At 50.5% G+C, this 16,518-nt stretch overlaps 1 protein-coding gene across 3 annotated transcripts in view; it reads left to right on the top strand.

Moving 5' to 3' along the window:
- The window catches only part of Ccdc60 (coiled-coil domain containing 60), a 149,899-nt gene that overhangs the window by 47,764 nt on the left and 85,617 nt on the right, over nucleotides 1–16,518 (top strand). For all 3 annotated transcript variants that reach the window (XM_047561635.1, XM_047561636.1, XM_047561634.1), the window contains exon 2: nucleotides 15,907–15,986. In XM_047561635.1, coding sequence (XP_047417591.1) covers nucleotides 15,907–15,986 — 80 coding nt within the window. The remainder of the gene's footprint in view (nucleotides 1–15,906; nucleotides 15,987–16,518) is intronic.

Below are 16,518 nucleotides of genomic sequence, written 5' to 3'. Positions count from 1 at the left end.
GCTTAGGGCCTTGCTAAGTTGCAGAGGCTGGCTTTGAACTCGCGATCCTCCTGCCTCAGCATCCGGAGCTGCTGGGATCACTTTTGCACTGTCAGAATTGACAGCAGTTACACTCTGCTCCACATTCCTAATTTGATTTTCCAGCCTTCCTCTGTCTTTGAGTTGAGCCTAAAAGTTGAAAATTGACCAACAGCCTGTTTTGGTTTGCCTCCATTCATCTGCTTGCTGGGTCCCTAACTGCCAAGAAACCACTCTTGGCTTGGCATCGTGCCCTAGACCAAAGGCACAATGTGACAGGGTCACCCTCTTCCGCTCACTGCGAGGCTAGAATCCAGAGGAGAAGAGGGAGGAGACCCTGCTGTACAATGTGAAAAGAATAGCCACTTAAATCAGTGGCTTTGAATATTATGTTTAAAATATGAATATAAAACAGAGCAAAGAGGTACATCCAATATAACAAAAAAAAAATGGTTTTAAATTGGAGCTGCTTGGTTTTCGTTTTGCGTCATGAATATAAGCATAATCTTGACACCCGATCCTCAGCCCACTTGACCTCCTCGTGGATCCTCAGGCTGAAGCCAGAGCACCAGAGGATGCAGCGAACCGGGGCTGAGGGACCGTGAGAGGCGTCACATAGCAGTTTGACTTCATGCTGATAAAGCTCCTTCAGCAAGAGCAACATTCAATGTCCCGAGCACACTGGCCAGAAATCTCCCTTGGAGAACAGCTGTGAACGAGCATCTGCTCACCACCAGAGGTGCCAGATCAGTCTCTGCAGTGCCAATCGGGCCAGCACAGAACACCAAAGGCACCTCTAGAGCCACAGACTGCCCTGAGCATGAATATCCCCCCAGGAAGTGGAGCTTGACAACCCTCAAAGCCTCAAGGCCAAGTGCACTAAGAAGATGCAAATGGTAAGATGCAATATATTTTCAAATATGCACAGACGAGTTGAGAGAGCCCTGGATTAGTCTTCCGCTTACCTTCAAACAATCCAGTAGCTTCACCACTGGGTCCATTTGCCTGGTGGTGGCCTTACCCATCCACTCGGCCCCTCCCCGCCTTGGTGGTTTCTCTTAGACCTGTCAAAGGCAGTTACAGACGTGTATTTCTTAAGACTTTGACCCAACTTTGCAAGAGGTAGAGCTGGGATTTGAACCCAGGTCTGATCCCCAAGTCCAGCTTCTCAACACTGCCATCTGCCCATCTCCCGCGGTAGCTCAGGTACTGAATGATCTTGTTGGCAGCCAAGTCACGTCCAGGCCAGATCACACCCTGAAAAGCACCAACAATTTTTTCTTCACCAATGGTTGAGCCTGTTATGGTCAGAGAAGTTCTATTAAACCTGTGATTAGACCCTAAAGAGAAATTAAATGAGTTTATGTAACCTGGATCACCAGCTGTTTCCTGCAGAGAGTTTATTCCTCTACGACTGTATTTTAGTTATATTTTGGTGTGTTACAGATTACTCCAAAACATAGCAGCTTAAGACAACAAACATTTGTCATCTCCCGAGTTTCTGTGGTTGGCTGGGGGCCTCTGGCTCAAGAGTGTCTTCCAAGGGCACAATCAAGATGGTCACTGGGGCTACTGTTACCTCGAGGCTCAGCTAGGGGAGGGGTCACGCGCACGGCTGCGGATCTGGAGGGTAACAGGTGCTCCCGAGCTATAGTAAAGATGTCAGTCCCTTGCCGTGTGAGCCTTTCCCAAAGGACAGTTCACAACCTGGAAGCCAGCTTTCCCCAGAGTAAGAGCAAGTGCCCAAGCCAGAGGCCCTGTCCATTCTGCCGCCTAGTCTCAGAAGTGACATTGTATTGTGTTTGCATTTTCTATTATTCAGAAGTGAGTTACTGGGTCCCACCCACCTTCCAGGGAAGGGATCCCACAAGGGCATGAGGGTGAGGCTCACGGGGGACCAGCTGGGAGGCTGTCTACCAGAGACCGGTGTGTCTGGGGCCGGAACCCACCTGGGTTCTAACCATCCACCAGCTGTGCGCTGGGCGCCCTGGGGCCTCCAGGAGAAACAAAAACCCGACACTCCTACCACCACCATGTGGCTTGGTCTTGGTACAAACTGGACCAGATACAGCTTTGTAGGGACGAGAAAGACGTTGTAAGATGTCCAGCGGCCTGACCGGCATCTTCCTACTAGATGAAGCCGCCATCAAGTTGTGACACCAAAAAGGATCTTCTTGGGAAGTTGCCTTGGTGTCCCCAGAGGTCCACGGGGCAGTGTGACAGAGGGGGCCTGGCATCAGCCAGCTGGCAGGAAGCCCGTTATGAATGACCTCACTATTGTCACCAAAGCGCGTTCCCGCCAATAATTAGGAAATGCAAAATGAAGTGTGACAGGAGGCTGGAATTTCACCCAATACCCATTTTCTTTTTAAAAAAAATTAAATGAAAAGTAAAGGTTCCCTGTGTCTGTAGGTTCCTAGCCCGTGGGAGCCAGGTAATGGACCGTAACTCTGTCCTGACAACTGTGACCCTCAGCTGCCTCGCCTTCTCAAACATGGTTGGACAGAGAGTGGCAAGAATTACAGAAAAGACCCCAGGCACCCTTGGCACTCTGATGGGATGAGGTTGGAACAGATGTTCTTTTTTATTTGGGGGTAGCACTTTTATATGTCCTTGAAAATAATCTAAGGCTAAAAATTCATCCACTAAGAAGCATATTTCATGCTTCCAAACCTGGGCTCAGAAAACTTTTCCCAAGAGCCGAACGGTGCACATTTTCGTCTTTGCAAGACATCTTAGTCTCTGTTCCAGTTAGTCCACTCTGTCCTTGTGGTACAGAGGTAGCCCTAGACAGGGCACAAAGGAGTGGGTAGTGTTGGTGTTCCAATAAAACTGTATTTACAAAAACCAGCTGGCTTTTCTGCATCTTCTTCTGAACACTGTGTTCCTTGACAGAACTCAGTTCCCTGAATGGGTCCTTGCCTAATCTTAGCATCCTTCTCTCTTTCCCTCCCTCGCTCTCGTTTTCATAGTTAATTCAGCACTTTATACATTAATCTCCAATTCCACCCTCTTCTCTAAGTCCCGATCCACCATTGACAAAAGTCCACTCTTGTTCCCAGCTCAGTTCCAAGGACCCCAGAGCTTGGCACCATCTTGCCCCAGACTCCTCACGGGAAAACAGAATGTCTGTCGTTGGAAAGATGTGTGTGTGTGTGTGCGCGTGCGCGCGCATGTGTGTGTGCATGTATGTGTGTGTGTGTGTGCATGTGTGTGTGTGCATGTATATGTGTGTGCATGTGTGTGTGTGCATGTATGTGTGTGCATGTGTGTGTGTGCATGTATGTGTGTGTGCATGTGTGTGTGTGCATGTGTGTGTGTGCATGTGTGTGTGTGTGTGTGCATGTATGTGTGTGCGCGTGTGTGTTCATGCACATGCATGTGGCTTATTTAAAATCTCTCTGGAAGAAGACACAAGAACTTGGTAACACTCATCATCTCCAGAGAGGAGAAAATGACTGACTTGAAGACAAGGCAGATGTGACACTTTTTAACTCCATACCCTTCGGTCTGTTTTTAAACTATTTGAAAATATTGGCGATCCAAGGGGGAAAAAATTAATAGGAAAAAAAATGAAAGGAAACTCAGCGTTCCGCCTTCTGTTCTCAGCTGGGGCACTCGCCCTGGACTGATTTTGCTAAAGTGGCCTCACACAGCTTCTCAGCAGCACTACGAGTTTCAGGCATGTTCTGTCCTACCTGGGGACATCAGAGGAACCCACGTCACCTCTCCCCCATCCCTCTCAACTTCACATTCCAGTCACTCAAAGCCCCTGTGTGTCCCTCTGTCTGGAACACCTGCCGGGAAGAAAAAGTAATACCCATCACGAGGACCATGGCTCGCACGCCCGTGACACAAGGCACATTCACAAGAGGAAAAGGTACCGGGTTTATGCAAGCCGAGTTTGATGTAGCACGGGATCTTCAGGAAGACCCACAGAGCCAGGGGAAACGGTGTAGTGCATCTGAAGTCTGATGAGAGAAGCGGAGGGTTTGGAGAGACAGGATGGGAAGAAAGGAGGGGGAAGGGACCGGCCAGGCCTGTCTGTCCAGTCTCTTCTCTGGGTCTCTGAAATCCCTTCCTTCTCCCCCCCAGGGACGGGGCAGGAACCCATCACATGAGGACCTTCGAGGGGCCGGGAGAGGAGGTCAGAGAGTGGGCTTTCTAGATTTGAAGACCTGCTTTGCAGAGAAGAGTTCTAGTTTGTGGAAGAATTCTAGTTTCCATGACCTCCCTGGAGGAAAGCGGGAGAAGGTTCCAGAGCCTGGCTTCCGAGACCCTCCCAGTCTCCGTCAGCTCAAAGTGCCGAGGTCTGACACACCCTGCCCGCCACTTTTTGCGCTCAGCTGGGTCTGGACCCCTGATCCTGGTCCTTCCAGCCCCAGAGCTCTGTTTGATGCCGAGACCCCACCCCAGATGATGCCCCGGCCCCCAGACCTGGAGCCCCTCAGGGGAAAGGACTGCGTTCTGTCCAGCATCATACCTGCGGCCAGTTTCTAACCGTAAGAGGTTGTTTCAAACGCCTGAGCTGCTCTTGGCACCCACAGAGCCCCCCAGTGTGAGCCACGGGAGGCGGCCTTGAAGGGCATGTGGGGCCAGCGTTAGAGAATCAATCCACGCCAACGTCAAGCCCCAGCCAGCTTTTCTGCATCTGGGCTCTTTTTAAGCTCAGCTCTGCTCCACCTTCTCCTGTGACAAGGAAGTTAAAAGTCATCGTCCAGCCCAGCCCTGGGGCGCACCCCTGTCATCCCATGGCTCCGGAGGCTGAGGCAGGAGGATCATGAGTTCAAAGCCAGCCTCAGCAAAAGTGAGGCCCTGAGCAACTCAGTGAGACCTAAATACAATATAAAAAGGGCTGGGGAGGTGGCTCAGTGGCCGAGCACTCCTGAGTTCAATCCCCAGTGCCAAAAAAATAAAGAAATAAATCAAAAGAAGTCATTGTCCAGTGGGAGGCTGAGTTTCTTTGGACCTTCAGAGATTCGCTCCGCTGTTGCAGAGATGTCCACATCATCCACTTCTGGGGAGAGAGAAGATAGATTGGAGCCCACAGGGACTTAGGCCCAACACACACACTTCTTCAAAGGACCCCGATGGCATGAAAGGAGCTGCTCTTGGGTCGCTCCTTGTTTCCCTTCTCCAGGATGAATTGCCAAAAAACATTTCATTTCCCAGAAGCCAAGTAAACAGTGGTGTGTGGTAAGCAAGAAATGGAGCTCCCCGGACAGCCAGACCGGCCGAACTTCTGATCCTCCCTCTCTCTAGCTCCGTAACCTCAGGCAAGTTGTTTAACTTCTCTGGGCCTCAGGGCTCTAGATCGTAACATAGAAATAATCATTATCACACCACTCACCCTTTCTCATAAGGGCCCCACAGAGGCGCCACAGATGGTGTGTCGTCTCTGATGCTGCTGTTCCCTCCTTGGCCCAGGGCAGGCATTGCTAGTCAATCACAGAAATTCCTTCTGAAGGGATCGGACCACAGGGAGCTCCAGACAGCCATGGCTACTCATGGGGAGATGGAAGCTGGTCCTCAGGCTGGAACCATTTGCCCTCTGGAGTCCAGTGCATTTTCGAGCACATGAAACTTAAGCACGGTTATAATCACTCAACAGAACCCTCGTTGGCAAAGCTCACAATAGAGAACGGAGTGCTTGTCACATCCTGGGGCCCCCCAGGCTCCTCCAGGACTTTGAAAGACAGCTCCCAGCCCATCATACATTCCCATTGGCTACTGGTACCTGGCAGCTGGACCCCTGGCCCCTCATATCTTCAAAAGAGCTTTCAAACGAGCTTATGAGATTAATGTATCTGATTAATTTTTTTTAACTAGGTGGATAGCACATTCGCTGCTGGCGATGCCAGCTTAGTCCCAGGGTTGATGGGGGCTCATTGATGCTGACAGCCAATTTCCATTTCAATCAAGTCAGAGAGGAGGAAGGCAGAGAAAAGACTGGGGGAAACCGGGACTTGATGGGAAGCCGTGGCATCTAGCGCCACCTACTGTTAGATCTCTGCATCGCTCCCGTTGCTGACCATCGGGAAGTCCTTGAGAGCCTTAATCTGCCCTTAATGAGTTTATTTGGAAACATTTTCATAATCTCATTCCAGTTATAGTTTTCACTTATGGTTTATGATTCAATGTGTAAAATCTACACATATCCATGTGTCGGTGGGAATAGAATCATGTCCTTGGCTTGCTCGGTTCACAGATCAAACCCTACCCAGCGCTGGCTCCAAGCTCTTGGATGAAGACCAGGCGGATGCTTAGTGAAGCACAAAGGCAGTGACTTTCCTGGGTCCTCACGGGTGGCGGGGCATGCAACTGGGACTCTGACTCCAATCCCGTCCTCCTCCTGCATCTGTCCCTCATCCACCTCTGCTTCCTCCAGGCCACCGTGGGACCTGGCGCACACACATCAACCCCTTCAAAGCACATTCCCACTCCCTTCGTGAAGGTGCACCATGTGGGTTTTGCTGAAGGGCACGTGGAAGAGACGGAGCAGACAGTCACTCTGCGCCCCACGCAGGGAAAACCAGTACAACCATCCCTTAAAAGCTTGCTATTTTTTTTTTTTTCTGTATGTCAGTTCCCCCTCCTCACCCCTACCCGAAGACCCCCTTCTTGGAATCTTCCAATCTTCCAAACTCTGCTTCTCCAGCTTCCTCTCGCACACTCATCTTCCTTCTTTGCAAAACAATCGCCTCCCCCGCCCCTTAGAAAATGGAGAATTTAAGAAACAAACCATGGAAAGAGGTCTCTTCCCTCCAGTGTGAAGGGCGGCAAGACTTTGAATGTTCAAAGAGGCTTAATGGCTAAGGACCCACCGTAAGAGCGGGAGGCCGGGTTCCCCTTGGCTCCAACCGCTAACCAGCTGTGTGATTGACAGATAGCCAGCTGTGTGCCTTTGAACGACTCCCTCTATACGTCCGTTTCCCCTTCTGTGAAAGGGTTCTTAATAACTGTCTTATTAGGTTATTGGGTAAAGAAAGTTATATTGATGGGAGAAAATGCTCAGCATTGTACTGACACGTGGCGGTTCCTCAATTATTTGTCAATTTAGGTCATGTGAGCACCCCCCCCCCCATAACCACCCCACCCCCCAAAAGAGATTCCGTGCACTTAGACTAAAACATGAATGATGTGTCTCTCCAGAGTCGTGCGTTGTCCAAACTGTACATGGTCAGCTAGGTTTCGAGGGTCAAGGAATGCAAACCAGCAAAGAGTTAAAGGATGAGTTGAAGTTACTAAGCTGAAGGGAGAGGGATTACAAGAGCATCCTGGAAAGAAGGGACGGCCTGTGCAAAGGTCCTGGGGTTGGAAGGATCATGGCACATGCAAGACACTTCAAGGAGGCTCTTGAGGCTGGTGGATTGTGATCAGAACATGGTAGCGGAGCACTCAAGGCAGAGCCAGATCGCAGAGTTGTGTAGTTCCCAGGAGTTTGGACTTTTAAAACAATACGGAACTTTGTTAAAGTGTGTTGGGCAAGGGAACAGAACCAGGTGTGCATTTGGGAAGGGTCACCTGTGTGGACATTGACCCCAGGGAGCAAGAGCAAAGGGGGAAGCCACTGGCAGGTGTGTCTACTGTCCGAGCGGGGTCCACGGCAGCAGGATGGGAGTGAACCCGTGGAACGGAGGGAAGGTAGACTGGGAGGCTCTTTTGAAGGAATAAAGCCAACAGGACTTGATGAACGAACGCGGGGGTCGGCAAATCCTTCATTCTAAGTTGTATTTTACTTCTGATTGACACACAGTCATCCTGCAGACTTCTTCCGTAAGGGACAGGGAGTGAGCTGTCCAGGTTTCGCGGGCAGCGCCGTCTCTGCAGGCGCCGCTGGAGCCTGCTGTCACGGCAGGGGACATGTCAGCCAGCGGCACATGTGGGCCGCGGCCGCGTCCCAGGGAAAGGGCAACTGACAAAAGCCAGCGGCAGGCCACCGAGGGCCGGCCCCTGGGTGAGATTAGCGCAGGCAGGGTGACAGGAGAGCAGAGGCTGAGCTCCGCCACGGTCCCTGTGACTCCACCTCTGGATCCTCGGTTTCCCTTGTGGCAAAAGGGGAGTAAAGACGCCTCTGGGGGGCGGGGGCTGGAGGATGAAGCGCAGCCATGTAATCAGACGCCTGCTGTGGGGCCCATAGAAGATCCGTCCCCAAGCACACCCCAGCAGACATCGCCACCCCCAGAGCCTGGCCTCGGCCGCGGTACCTGCGTGGCCCGTGGTGGGCAGAGCAGAGCGGAGCCATGGCAGCTGGACCCTGCGTGGCAGAGGCGCCTGGGCCCCTTGGTGATCCCCCATCGACCTGCAGGTTTGAGACAGCGATGGACACACATCCTCACCCCTCAGCCGCCACAGAGCCGGCTCAGCCAGGCCGCCCCAGGAGCGGGACACCAGAAGCTTTCTGCCCGGGGACCCTGGCTCCTCCTTGTCCTCCCGCTCCAGCCCCCGGGGGCTCCTGCTGCTTCGCGTCCCCTAAGTTCTCAGCAGGGGCTTGGTCTCCTCCCAGACCACAGCCCCCTCCCTTCCAATCCCCCCGCCCCCACTTCCTTTTTCCTGGGTCCAAAAGACGGGTGGCGGGAGGGAGGCTGACAGGTCCTGCCTTAGGTGCACGGATCCTCTAAAGGACTCCGGCAGAACAGTTCCTATTCCAGAGCGAAGGTTCGACGTGGATGAGGCCACCATCCCCACCTTAAATCCTTACGTCCCCCAAGTAAAATAAGATGCAAACTCATTCTCCCCCAAAGGAAAGGGCCCATCAGCACCTCAAAACCATGAGAGCTTCAGCAACTGCTGTCCCTTACTTAGTTAGGGCCCACTGTGCACAACAGGGCAGAAGGCCAGTGGTGCAGGCCTGTAATCCCAGCGGCTCCGGAGGCTGAGGCAGGAGGATGGCAAATTCAAGGCCAGCCTCAGCAACTTCAGGGAGGCCCTAAGCAACTTAATAAGACTCTGCTTGGAAAAAAAAAATACAAGGGCTGGGGATGTCGATCAGTGGCTGGGCACCCCTGGGTTAGATCCCCAGTGCAAACAAGAAACAATACAAGGGGCAGAGGTGGGCAGAACAGAGCAGCTGCTCAGGACACGCACCGCAATGCCAGCTGAACTTGAGTCCCAGTGCAGACTTGTCCACAGGGTAGCACGTCACTTACACCTTCCAAAGCCTCTGCTTGCTCCCCGGTGAAGTGGAGCGGTATGACCAGGACAGACGGAATGGTGGGCTTCACGGAAGAACGCACTTGGCACAGGCCGAGGCACCTCTGGGATCAGCACTGGCTCCACTTCACAGATGAGGAAACTGAGACCCAGGGAGCACGTACGACTCGCTCCAGGTCATCCAACTGCCACGCAACAGAGCCAGGTGGTTCCCGCCTTGGCCTTTCCAACAACAAAAGCCTTTCCATTCATTCCGTCCCCTTCCTGCTTCTCAGCTCCCGGGTTAAACCAAACCACCTCTAAATGCCACCATTTAAACAGTCCCGACGCGAGAATACTAAAGGTGAGCGCCCCGGCCAGACCATACCGCCCGGGCCCAGGGCTCCTCGGCCAGTCCACGCGCCCCGCGCCCAGCCCCCCACACCTATCAGCTGATGAACGGATGCATCACAGGACATCAGGCGACCGTCCTTGCTCATGACCCCGCTCTCAAAAACGCATTTAATAGGCAAAGAAAGGTCGCCGCTGGAACCTGCCGTAGCAAAGGTGGGCAGCAGGACTTTATTTTCCAGGAAACGAGAAATAGAGCCACCACCCACGCTCTGCAGGACAACAGAAAGACCAGAGGCCCTGGAGGCCAAAGGCACACCCAGGGAAAGCTGGGACTGAGAAGCCCAAACCCACTCTTGCCGAGATGGCTTCTCTGCGCCCAGGCTGGGCGTCATGCCCGAGAGCCAAAGAGAACGTCCACAGAACTGGCGACGGGGCGGTGCTTGGTCTTTATTTTCTCCCAGTTGTTTTTGACATCTTTTTCTGGCTGCCCGCAACAGGGACTCTCGTGAGTTGGTTTCATAACCAGAATAAGATCCCGAAGGTGGCGTGGTGTCGAGCACGAGATGCCTGGGCCGGGAGTTGTAAGGACCCCGGGGAGCGAGGGGGACCTAGGGCAGGTGGGTTTTGGTGAGGAGGAGGCGGCCTGCAAGGACCTGGGACACCTAGTGGTTTTCTAGAGAAAGAAACAGGGAGGAGTAAGAGGACTCGGGATACCTGGAAACATGGCGGCCACGGTTTGGATCTGGGATGTCTCCCAAAGGCCCTGCGTTCAAGTCTGGGTACCAGCTTCTAGGTGCTGCTGGAGGTGACGGAAGCGTTCAGAGCCAGGATCCCCGAAGCGGGTTCTGAGAACCTGCCCTTTCCTCCACCTCTCTCTCAGTTTTCTGCCACAAGATGAGCGGTTATATTCTGCTGGCACCTCCGCCATGAAGTGCCGCCTCACCACAGGCCCAAACCAGGGGGCCAACTGAGGGCAGACCGAAGCCTCCGAGTCTGTCAGCTAAAACAATCCTCCTCTCTTCATCCTCTCAGGCGTACGTTCTAGGAATGAAAAGCCAGCCAGCACCATGGTTTTCGATAATGACTTTGAGACGGAATAGTCACAACGCTGGATGTGCCTGTCAGCCATGGGACCTGAGGCTTCGGATCAAAAGATAAGGCGCTTCTAGCTACCATCTGTGAAGGGGGACTTAATTAAACGAAAGGAAGAACCAGTTTTACAGCCCAAAAGCGGCCTGGGGCTGAGGCGTCATTAGCCTGAGCTATAACCCCACATCCGTTGGCTTTGGGCTCTCATTTCCATTTCCTGCGCCCACAGAGGGACTGGTCCTTGCAAACTACCCGTTTCCCAGGTGACCCTGTCAGGGGCTTCCAAGTAAGTTCGGGCACTAGGAGGCACCAGCAGGAAACTGGAGGTGGGAGCTGGTGTGTTTCTGCCCCTCTGCTGCTCAGCTTCCAGCCCCACCTCCAACTGAAACTCCCTGTCCCCCCACCCCAGCCCCCGTGAGCTGAGTCCACACCAGGTGGCCGGACTCCGGCCTCGGAAGGACACCTCTCCCCGAGTCCCTCCAGCCCTGGAGTTGGTCCAGGCTGCCTTCTTCTGCTGATCTCTAGCTCCTTGCCACCCCTAACTGGCCGTTCAGATCTTCCAACGCCTCTGTGACGACTCCCCAATGTTAAAGTCCCTCGGTCAGACGCCCTGACACGAGCTTCCACTTCCTGCCTGGACCCTGCCCGACACAGCGTGTTCAAACCAACCGTTAACGGACATACCGATTCCACATTCTTAGACTCCATTTCAACCAGCATTAAACATTTATATTTTGCCTGTGTTGAGAGAATTAGTTGGAATTGCTGCACAAACACACCCCAAAAAATACCTATTATCTTATTAGAATTAATGTATGTAAATTGCAGAAGGATTAAAAAAAAGAATAACCAAAGTAAAGTTATTATTTGATTACTTATAACTCAACATCTGATGGTGACATCCCCGTGAAGGACGCCCACAGCAACGCCTTCCTTCCCGCTCATCACGTGCCTACACCAACGCTTCGCCATTGAGATGCTAGCAATTTCCAGAAGTTTCTATAGATCTTACGGATACAAATCTTAAGGCCCTCTGCGATCTAATCCCTTTGCACTTCATAGCATGCGTTCTCGCTTGAGGCTTTATTCCCTTCCCACCTGTGCACATCAATACCTGATTCGGCCCAGCCACACCGAGTGCCAACAGCGAAGGGCAGCACCTGCGTGGCTTACCCTGCCCGCGGCGCCTGGGCTGGGGGTTAAGGGTTCCCCTGCGATTCACGAATATGTCCTTGTTGACCTCAGTGCCGTTATGCACATTGCTGTGTTGTTATTATCATTATTATCATTATCATTATTATTATTTGGTAAGGGGGATTGAACCCAGGGGCGCTCTCCCACTGAGCTACATCCCCAGCCCTTATGGTTTGTTGTTGTTGTTGTTGTTGTTGTTGTTGTTGTTGTTGAGACAGGGTCTTGCTAAGTTGCTGAAGCTGCCCTTGAACTTGCCGTCCCCCTGACTCTGGGGTTACGGGTGTGCACCACCACGCCCTGCCTGTATTTCAGGGTCTGATACACACATGCTGAACTTCCCCCTAGAAAGGTTGTAGAAAGAGTGACTTTCGGAGGCTGGATGAACTGAATTTTGTTCATGTCAAATGATGTTTGTAAATGTCCTGACAACAGGACTCGCTCATTCGACACCAGTTATCACCACCGGTTTATTATCATTGGAATCAAACAACCGGGAGCTTGAGGGTTGCATCCCGTCCTGCTACACTTTTGTGTCAAGCCAAGGACAGTTAGGCTTTGCTGCTAGAAGTTTCCAGCACCCACCTCAGTCAACACAAATTCACTCCATGATGCGAATCCCCCTGATGCATGGGCAATTATCATTCGGTGACATTTGGGGAAAAACTGAAGAGGTTGGAGAGTTGAGTAGCCACATTGCTGTTCTATCAAAAAGGATTTTGATCATGCACTTTCTAATTACCTGGCAGGAAAATGTGCTTACTTTTCCCTTCGTTCGTGTGTGTGAGTAGTTCACAGTATCTTTTAAGAAAGCAACTTTGGTCCTGCAGGGAAGAAGGATCACAAAGAAAGGCTACCTCAGTTCCAAATATTTGGTCTCAATATGGCCAATGTCATTGTTTTCACAGTGGAATGTTCTAGGATGAGAATCTCCTGATTCTGATCTCTCACAAGGGGTGGAAGAAGGGGAAGAAGAAGTCCTACTGATAATATAGTTCCTGACTATATTATACTTCCTGGTCTCTGCCTGTCTCGTCACTCCCAAAGGAGGGACACACTTCAGATAGAAATCTTGCAATTTCAGGTATCAGAAAACCCAATTCACATGGATTTAAATAATAAAAGAAGCACTCACAAAACGTCAAGGTTCGAGTGAAGCGTGATAATTTAAACAAGGTGATGAGACTGACTCTCTTCTATGCCTCCTCCCTCATCTTCTTAGCCTGAGGCTGGTTCTCCTCATGGGCACAAAATAGCTGCCAGCAACTCCCAAGGCATGTCTGCTTTCCCATTCATAGTCAAGTGAGGAAAGAGAATATCTCTTCCTGTGGTTCCTGGAAGATGTAGGAATTATGCTTTCAGTGAGTCCCTGGGAAATATCTGCTTGCATCTCCTTTGCTCAAACGGGGTCACATGATCAGTCCTGACACAGTCACTGCTGAAGGACACTGTGTTGCTCTCTGGCTTCAGTCATTCAGGGCCACCGCTGCGGCTGGTGCCATCAGTGTCTCCTAAAACACAGGTGCTGGGGGTGGGCGGTGGCAAAAATCCTGGGCAGCAAACGGGTATCAAGAGGGAGAGAGAAGGGATTCTGGGTGTCCGAGAAAAGCAAATGTCCTTCGCGTGAAAGTTCAAGAAAGTTCTCCTGCAGATACTCACGAACCTCCTCAGAAGGGAATCTCTCTGCCCACTTCCCCAGTCCCTCAGGATGAATGCTGATGGGTTTACCCTCCACTTTCAGCCCAAGAGGCTGGAACGTTCTGGAGGGTTGAGATGCACAAGTTGCATGACCTGTAACCCATTGTTAATAACAGCTGAAGGGCTGAACTTTGTACATGATTCCCTGGTTGCATATCAAGTTGAGCTCATTCAAGGCTATCCCACAGACTTTTGGGCCTCCAAATACAGATGCTTCCCGACTTACCATGGGGCCACATCCTGATCAACTCATCATAAGGTGACCTTGTCATAAATCAAAAGCACATTTAAGGCACCTCACCTGCCAATCATCAGAGTAGTCTACCTTAAACATGCTCAGAACACTTACATTGACCTATGGTTGGGTGAAATCATTTGGCACAAAGCCTATTTTACAGTAAAATGTTGACTGACTCATGTAGTATATTGGCCATTGTACTGAAAGCTAAAAAATAAAAAGAATGGGTTGGCTAGGTGTACACTTTGGCACATGATAAAGTTGAAAAGTTAAGTCAACCCAACGCTAAGTCGGGGATCATCTGTACTTTCACCAATGAACAAGGAGTAGCTAAAGTTACACATACTCTGGGGAAATTCCATGGATTCCACACCCTTTGTCTGAGCTGCCTTGGGTGGGGACATGTACTGGCTAACCCAGGAGCAAAGTGGTAGAGAATTGGGCAGGCCAGGAACTGCCCCTTCCCGCTCCCAGTCTCCATCCCCCATCTGACCACCACAAACCCCATGCAACTTTGATACAACTTCACTCCTCATCTTCACTTTCCCTTTAAAAACCCAGAGCAACAGGCATCAGAGTCCAATTTCATCATGGCGGCCACAGAGAAACCACCCACCTCCTCCCTCGCGTTCATAGGATTTGTTAGTAAATCCCGTTCTCACCCTGCTTTCAAAAAAATATTCCAAGGAAAACACTACCACCAGTCAGTCTTTGGCCATCTTTTAAATAGTTTCTCTTTATTTGTTGCAATTTCAAGGAAATGCACAATCAGCTAAAAAAAAAAAAAGAAAGAAAGAAAGAAAAGAGAAAAAGAAATGAAGCCCACCATCATCCTATTGCCAGAGAGATGGCTACATTTGGGAACTGTGTCCTTTCACATCTTTGATATATGTACATCCACATAGATCATTTTTCAAAAACAAAAACAGATTCATGCTCTACATGTTACTTGGTAACATGTGTTCTCACTCCAAGAACTCAGACATCACTCGATAATTGTGCTAACCTTACATTTAATTGTTATATATATTCTGATGTTTAAAGGCATCAAAATTATTTAACCTGTCTTCCGTTGTAAGCAGTATAGATTGATTTCCAAGAGTTTGCTATTACCAGCAGCATTATGATGATTGATCTTGTTAATGAACCTCATTGCCCATTCAGGAATATTCCCATAGGATGTTTGACGGTGGACATTAGAGCCAAGAGCATGCTCACTTCTAAAGCATTTGGTATGCACAGATGAATGGTCCTTCCAAAAAGTTATCCCAACTTATTCTCCCCACCAGATTTATTTGAGTGCCCATTTTCCCATAATTTCTTACCACTTCTTTTTATTATTAAAAAAAATGTGTAGGAATTAATTTCAAGGCAGAATAAACCAGATAATATTCTGGGTCAGGTTTCTCTAAACTGGGATCTGAGAAAAGTGACTATTTTATTAAAATATAGTTAATTTAGCTTCTTTATGTTGACCTGGTATCAACTTAGGATTGGTAAAGTTTTGTATTGTGAAGTTTCCCAACGTCTACTGAAGAAACTGAGGTTCCCAGAGGTTGAGTAATTTGTTCAAGTTCACATAACTGGTCATTGGGCAAAATCAAGATCAGAGCTCAGGTCCACTGTGTCCAAAGCCCTTTCTGTGTCCACTATGCCTCAAGGCACCCCTTGGTGTAGAGACAGACTCTGTGCTGCCCATCCAAGCTGCACAGACACTGCTGTGGTTTGAATCTGGAATGTTACCATGTGCTAACAGCTTGGTCCTCAGAGTGGCAGTATCCAGAGGTAGTGGAGTCGTTTGGAGGTGGAGCCTGGAGGGAGGTCTTTAGGTTATTGGGGGCGTGGCTTCAATGGGGATTGTGGGCCCTGGTGCTTTCCCCTCTCTGTTTTTTGCTTCCTGCAATGAGGTGATAGATTTGCTCCACCACCTGTGCCCATCACTAGGAGCTGCCTCACTCTAGGCCCAAAGCAAGGGGGTCAACCCATCCCGGACCTGAACTACCAAGACCACAAGCCAAAGTAAACCTTTCCTCCTTCTAGCTGGATCCTCTCAGGGTGTTCGTTATAGTAACGGAAATCTGGCTAACACAGACACCTCAGAGGAACACCTGTATCTCTGTCTCTGGCTCCATCTGCACCCATTATATTAACACCCCCTTTTCTCTCACTTCTTATTGTCTCATCAGGCCCCAGACAAGCCAATGAGGAACATCAAGTATATGGAAAAGGAAATAATAAACCTCAAAAAAGACCTCAGGCGAAGCCGGTGAGTGAGTCTCTAGGGAAAGAACCACAGACCACCTGTCGGGATGAGCCAGCTGTGGGGTGGGTGAAACCAGAGTTTTGAGATGAAACTAGATTCCCTGCTTCTGCTGGCAGATGGGATCCGTGCAGGCTGCAGGCCTCACCAACTTCCTTCCGGCTCTTGTCTCACAAAGTTGAGGAATAAAATCCACGGACAGTAACAGAAGGGAAGAGTGAAACGGGGTAGGATTTTTTTAAGTGAGAAGAGAGAAAACCCCAGCAATGCAGGAGGGGACCTGATAGTGTTACCGGGCGGGAGTTTTCAGAGAAACCAAGCAGTACGGAGATGCCCATGGTCTACCCCGATTCTTACCATCAAGTCAGAAAAGTTCCAGTCATGTCACTCAGAGTAACAGGCCTGAGTTTATTGAAGGGATAGGAAAAGGGAAAGGGGACACTCTCAAGGGAGAGAGAGGGTCCTCTCAGTGAAGAGAGGAACAATGTGCCTCTCCTGTACTCCGGTTTTACTGGGAATCCCAGAGAAGTTTCCGGAG

Source organism: Sciurus carolinensis, chromosome 8 (genome assembly GCF_902686445.1).
Source record: "Sciurus carolinensis chromosome 8, mSciCar1.2, whole genome shotgun sequence".
Taxonomy (NCBI): Eukaryota; Metazoa; Chordata; class Mammalia; order Rodentia; family Sciuridae; genus Sciurus; species Sciurus carolinensis.
Note: the sequence above shows the minus strand (reverse complement) of the source record. Positions and strands in the feature narration are given on the sequence as shown.